Genomic DNA, 7,062 nt, shown 5'->3' on the forward strand with positions numbered 1-7,062 from the left:
ACAACGTAATTCTGTGTGGGTTTTTTTACGTTATAATGACGTTTTTTCTAAACATTGTTTAGCAATGTTTTGAAAACATATTTTTGAGACGTTATGAAAACTTTTTAAGGAAACATTTTAAAAACAATTTTACGCAACAATTTCAGAAAATGTACCGGAATCGTTTTGATAACCTTAGTAAAAACATCTTGAGAACATATGTTTTATATTTTAACATAATTTGATATAATAATCTTCAAACAGTTCAAACAATGTTCTCAAACTCTTTCAGTTTTGTGTAAATATAAAATAAAAACAACAGTTTTCTTTAAAATAACATCTGTATTATTGAAAGAACAATTAATTGTATTATGATTCTGATGGAAAATTGTGTTTTTGAAAAAAAAGTCCATATTATTCAGAGTCTGGTGGGAATTCGCCTTCTTTTGGATTTGATTTCTTTCCACGCTTTTTCTAAAATAAAGAAGATTTCAATGTAAAATAAAATTATGAAGATGACTATTTAAAAATGTGTATATTAAATGAAACATCTGATAAAGAGATTAACACGGAGTGATATTGTTTATAACTGTATTATATAGAATGTAGATTTTTAAATGATTTTAAAGCATATCTAACTCTAAAGACAAGACATATTATTTACTTTAGCATAATTGATAGGAAGATATGGAGCAAATCTCAAAATGTCCAAGACTTCTCGTTTAATTGTCTTAAACGGGATGGTTTTCTTCAATGCTTTGCGAGCAGCAGCTAAAAAGATTTGATAAAAGGAAAAATCGGTTTAAAAAATGTATATATATATGTATTTGTAGATGGAAAAATTCATTAGATTCAGGTTAAATAACATGACCTATAAACACAAAAACAAATTCAAGTTCTTGATACTTAATCACTTTTAATATAATACTCACAATGCTGTTTAATACTTACAAAGGATGATTTTGTAGAGGGGTGTGCCAATAAAAGCAATTTTTCCTTTTTGTCCGGTTCCACTTAATTGGCTCATGCAGTTATTTGTCATGATACTTCGCATACCTGCTCTGCAAATCTCTCCAGCATGCTCTCCACCCTGGAGAGAGGCCATGGCATGGATCTACAAGAAATGAAATCAGCAATTTTCTTAATGTAATTTACTGATACAAAAAAAATATTTACAGAATAATAATTTACATATCAACCATCTTTGATCGCTTTAATTTTCTCATTATTATCTTTGTAAACATACATTTTGCATAAACTATGTGCATTTGGTTTCTTACCAATTTCTTCTTTGAGTCGTCATCTAGAGAATCCTGGAATTCTTCAACTTCTGCTGAAGTATTCAGTCTGTTACCAGAAGGTAACAGACTTTCAATAGTATCCAAATCAACGTCCATAGCAGAAATTAGATGGTTTTTTATTGCAGTTATATCCTGTTGCTGCTTATCAAGTTTGGAAATAACTAAATAAGAAATAACAGTTTGCTTTGTTAAATTGGTCTCATTAAAATAATTTAAAAGATATGATGTATATACTCTGGAGCTTATTTACAGACCTTGCTTGAGTAAGTCAGAAATGCTTTTACAAAAGTGTTTTAGTTGCAGATGTTCTAACGTCATTCGCAGCGACTAAAATCAAAATCAGTTTTTGTGAATACATGTACTAATAAATATAGCTCCTCCTACAAAGTTTTACGATGTATTTTAATTTCATATGAATAACATACCGGGTAACTGGATAGATACTGATGGGGTACTTCTTGGTGGTGTAGCTGTCCCAGCTGATGAGGCTGACAGTGTACTTTTTGATCTTGGGGATCTGCGAACGGAGGTAGTTGATGTCAGCAATTGTCTTTTTACTGAGTGTGTGGCCAGGTTTTGTTTCTTCACTGGCACAGAAGGTGCGGGGGGTGATGGAGACAGCGGCGAACTGTCTAGCGATGGTAAGGTAGGCACCTTCTTTACAGGTGTTGTACGTTTCTTCTCCTTCTGGGAACATGTGTTGTTTGGGAGAGATGGCAGTCTTCCACCTGTGTTAATTTTTCAATAGCTTTATTTATTTGATATTAAAATGTTTCAAAATAGTGCTAAATTTGAATTACTGGTATAAAAATTGATGATAAATGTTTTACCTTCAATGTCACTTTCGATATCAGTATCGTTATCCGATTCGCTTATCAGTCTTGCTGGAAGCTTCCTTTTTCGTGATTCCACCTCACTCTCCCAGATTAGATGTCTCTTTCGCTTGTTTTTTTAGATTTTTCCTGGCTGTGTCATAGCTTTCGTAGTCTGTTTTTTAAAGTATTTGTCAACAACAAAAGTATCGGAATATATTGAAAACACCTGTATGTTGGTAAATTTATATATATATATATATATATATATATATATATATATATATATATATATACACATATATGTATTTCTTTATCAATTTGGCAGTCAAGATTTTCAAAAGTGTAGCATGCCAGTTTCTAATATTAAAACTTTATATTTTACCTTGTCCAATTTTCCTGTATTTGTACTTTTTCCAGGTGTCCTTGTCTGGTAGGGACATTTTTTGTATTTTTTTCTTCGCATTCAGGTGTGGCCAATAACAGTATTGCTTCAAAAAAGAAGAAAGGGACGTAGATGATAGTTTTTAATCTACTTGATACTTAATTCATTAGGAACAAAGCCTTTATAAAGGGTTTTTAATTTTCTCATGACCAATCTATTATATTGAATAAAAGTATGTTAACCTATAAAAAAAAACAAACATGATTTTTGTTGTACAAATCAGCATTAATAAATATTTTGTTAAGTAAATAATGTATACATACTCCTTCAAGCCATGATTTAGGTACACATTCGACACTTTCGTCATCCACAAAATGGACTACTGCAAACATGTTTTAAATTGGTAATGTAAGATCTGGAATATAAATTTAATGTATTCTAAATATTTAAATACATTATTTCAAGTAATGAATTGAACAGAAACCTGGTACAAATACCCAATATTAAACCATTCTTTACTTTTTTTACATTGTACAGATTATCAATTAAACTGTAAGAATCACATGATATTAATTCAAACTAAATAATGATGGTTTATCTTATGTGGAGTATGATAATGTCCAATAAACTCTGATTAACTAAGCAAAATGTAATGCAAAAAAAAATCTTGAGACTAAGTATACAATCAAAGATGACTGACTTATGAATGGACCAGAAACAACATACAACCTAAGCTAAAAATTTAAAAAATGAGATTTTGTTAGACCTGCTTATAATATAGTCCAATCCACAATTTGCAAAAGTTGTTCCCAACCCAAAGGTCAAAAGGGAAAAAAAACAACTTTTCCCTTCTTTATGCAACCAAATACTTGGGCGTCCGAAGAATTTAATTTATTCCTTCGATGTGTGGGTTGCCCCAACTTGGGGCAATCAAAATTACCAAAGGAAACCGATTTCTAATGTCAAATGACAAAGTTACAACCCTCTAATCTACAAAGGCTACTGTGAGAAATATATGGGTTTTTCCCCAAAGATGGCGGCCAAGGGACATAACTTTTGTAAAGTGTGGATTGGTCTATAATTAAGTAAACTTATGAATAACAAATAACAATGGACCCTAACAGAATATAAGTAGGCCTATACATACACTTAGCCTATGCATGGAGCTTTTGAAAAATATGTTAATGCAAGGAAACAATTCTTAAAAATATATACCTTCGCCTATGGGAACTGAGAGTTGAAGACGCAGCCATAGTTCTCTACTCATTACTGGGGTGATGCCTCTGTCTGGCTTTGATTTTGAATTTCCATGAAATGGATGTGTACATGACAGTTTGCTTCGCTTCCAATACAAACCAAAAAAAATCCCTGTGAAACTGGCAAAATGTTCGGTCTAGATGGGCTGCAGTAATAACATTCACACCAGCTCTGCACAGGATTAAATAACTTTCTGGCAGGTCTATGCCTTTAGAGTTCGCATTCAGGTATCTTAAATGGTGATATGTTGTTTTCACGTAGTCTTTTAAATAATATATCTCATAAATGTTACAATCTGTCGCTGTGCCAAAGCAACACCCACCAGACGACATTTTCCCTCCATGTAAACAATAGGTGTTTTCCCCATTCACTTACTGAAGAGTTTACAAAGGGAGATAATTTCATAACATTTTCACTGATTTTCAAAATTGGATATCTTGTAAATTACAGTAAATCCAACAAATTCCCTTGAAACAATGGTACACAAAATAATTTTGATCTATATAAACAAATTAAAAATATTATTTATCCGTTGTATCAGACATATAGCTATTCAGCATTCGGATACATAAAAGTCAAGGTATTCACTCTATTTAAAAAACCTACTGGGATTCCCCCAAAGAACCACATGGTGAACAAAATAATGGTTTTTATGGATAGTTATAATTGTTTACTCTTTAAAGACAACAAAAGTATATGAATTTTTTGTGTTCATTGATATTATGTAAGGGGTTGTAAAAGTTTCATTTTGTACTCAATTTTAGCCTACTGGGGAGAGCTAAAAATAGATTTGGGGATATCTTAAATAGGAGGGTACATCCATCATTTATCTTTTTACTACAAATATTTATGATCATATAAATGTAAATGCCATTTTTAAAAGTGTCTTGGATAAATTTGTTTTACTTTTGCATGGTTTTCTCGTAGACTCCCTCTTAACATTCAATACTTGGTCAATCATTTAAAATGCACCAGTTAACCATTTTATAAATAAAAAATAAAATTTGTGATCTTAAATCGTGTCCAAGTCCCTTTAAATGTCTAATACTTGTATCTTTGAAACGCAAATACGTCATGTTTTGTGTTTCATTTCCTGATATTATTCAGGTGCTTACCGTGAATTGTTCATTGGTTCTGTGACTGTAAATGATGTAAATCCAAGGACTTGTCATATTTTATACTATATCACACTCAGGGTGTAACCGTTAACGCCCATAATATAGAACGTCATTGTGGTTGTTATAAGTTAAAATATGGGACGTCAAATATTGTGGGTGTAACCGTTAACGCCCATAAGATAGAATATCATTGTTGTTGTTATAAGTTAAAATATAAGACGTCATGTATATAGTAGGTGTAACCGTTAACGCCCATAATATAGAATGTCATTGTGTTGTTATAAGTTAAAATATGGGACGTCAAATATTGTGGGTGTAACCGTTAACGCCCATAAGATAGAATATCATTGTTGTTGTTATAAGTTAAAATATGGAAGGTCATATATATTGTGGATTTAACCGTTAACGCCCATAAGATAGAATATCATTGTTGTTGTTATAAGTTAAAATGTAGGACGTCATATATATTGTGGGTGTAACCGTTAACGCCCATAATATAGAACGTCATAGTGGTTGTTAAAAGTTAAAATATTGTAGGTGTAACCGTTAACGCCCATAATATAGAAAGTCATAGTGGTTGTTATAAGTTAAAATATGGAAGGTCATATATATTGTGGGTGTAACCGTTAACGCCCATAGCATAGAAAGTCATACTGGTTGTTATCAGCTAAAATATAAATTATAATATAGCATTGAATCATGATTTTTTGAAGTATACACTCTCATAACTGCAGCGGTGTGTGCATACAAATTGAGGAACGCGCGTTAGCGCGTTATGAAAATTTGTATGCACACGCCGCTGCAGTTATGAGAGTGTATACTTCAAAAAATCATGATTTGATGCTTATATTTACATTTTTTTAACTTCTTGCCTTTTCTGCAAATGTGATTCATACCTTAAAATTCCTCTCTTATCCTAAGGGTAAGTTAATATTAATGGAAGAGCCACAGTAACAGCCACAAGCGTGAACTTTGATTTTCGCTTGTGACGTTGCAGTTTACAGCGTTCAACGTTTGTGACGTCATAATAAAACTCGTCAATTTGACCTTTGACTACTTGTTGCATTTAGAGGCATTTAAACATCACGGAATTTAATGGAAAAACACAGTAGAATGTAAATATAGCCTTTTGACTGTAGACTCCCCTTTGACTGTATACTCACTTATTGACTGTATAATGTAAACCTACATTTATTTACAGCGACTTTTCGCGATTGACTTCCAATAAACTGGTTTGCGACGACTAATGTTTGCGACCAAGCCTTATCCAGACCCGTATTTTGTTATAACGACCATATGATAACGACTGGTTTGCGGCGAGAAATATTCGCGATGACGAGGTTTGCGCGAATAGAAGTTGGTTTACAGTACTCGTCCCTTGAATGTGACCTCCATTATGACAATTGTGGGCGGGGTTTGGAAAACCCCATGACGTCATCGTGACTGTATGGCTGTTCCCTCCCCCTTTTAGTATTTATTCATCTCATGGAGAATTGGTTTTATTCTCGTGTTTCATGTCGTTTTCTTCAATGCGATATAATTTCTAAACGATCTTCTCAGTGAATAAAACTTTTCTAGAAATTGATTAGAACTAGGATTTTTTTAATTTAAGTTCCCCTTTTAATTCCTCTGCGAGTCCGTCTCACATGTTCCAAGTAAAAAATTCTTCTTTTTCTTTCGAGCTTTTATGACTGCTAACAGTTCTTTCGTGTCAGAAAATTTCCCTTCAAATCTTGATTTTTCATTTTCACAACTATCTTCCAAATCAAATTTGTCTGGCGTGGTATCCTCCGTGTTGTTTTCTTCCGAGCTTTCAGGGTTTTCTTCATATGCTATCCTCGGGTGGGTCTGGTCCTTTGAATTTAAATTGCGGAAAACAACTTCTGGAATATGTACTTTTCTATTAACATAACAAATAAAAACGACGTTAGATCTCGAGTCATTACTATTTCTCAGTTTTATCTTTTCATCTTTGAAAAAGAAGATTAACACGTTATATATAATAGCTTTTTTTTAAAACGTAATCTTGATTTATCAATTGGGAAATGGCCATTGGAGCTGGAACCATCTGTGGTGCTGAAGTGGCAGCCTCTAAATTGTGCGGTTGGCCGTGGACACCGGCGGATGTTGGGAACCATGTGGCAGCGCTAGTCAGGATGTTAATAGTGGCGTTGTCCAAACCCGTCTGAGTTGCGATCATGGGGTCATTG

The 7,062-nt window shown here is 32.9% G+C and overlaps 1 protein-coding gene across 1 annotated transcript; it reads right to left on the reverse strand.

The window, feature by feature from the left end:
• Positions 1–354: 354 nt before the first annotated feature.
• On the reverse strand, positions 355–3,350 carry LOC109619948 (uncharacterized). Its single transcript, XM_066077038.1, has 7 exons — positions 2,801–3,350; positions 2,478–2,583; positions 2,111–2,267; positions 1,260–2,008; positions 931–1,093; positions 644–750; positions 355–453 (listed from the first exon to the last, which is right to left on the reverse strand). The coding sequence occupies exons 4-7, from the start codon at positions 1,374–1,376 to the stop codon at positions 394–396; spliced, it is 447 nt and encodes a 148-aa protein (XP_065933110.1). The 5' UTR covers positions 1,377–2,008; positions 2,111–2,267; positions 2,478–2,583; positions 2,801–3,350; the 3' UTR covers positions 355–393.
• Between the last annotated feature and the right edge of the window lie 3,712 nt (positions 3,351–7,062).

The sequence above is a fragment of the Magallana gigas genome, chromosome 1 (assembly GCF_963853765.1).
Source record: "Magallana gigas chromosome 1, xbMagGiga1.1, whole genome shotgun sequence".
Lineage (NCBI taxonomy): Eukaryota > Metazoa > Mollusca > Bivalvia > Ostreida > Ostreidae > Magallana > Magallana gigas.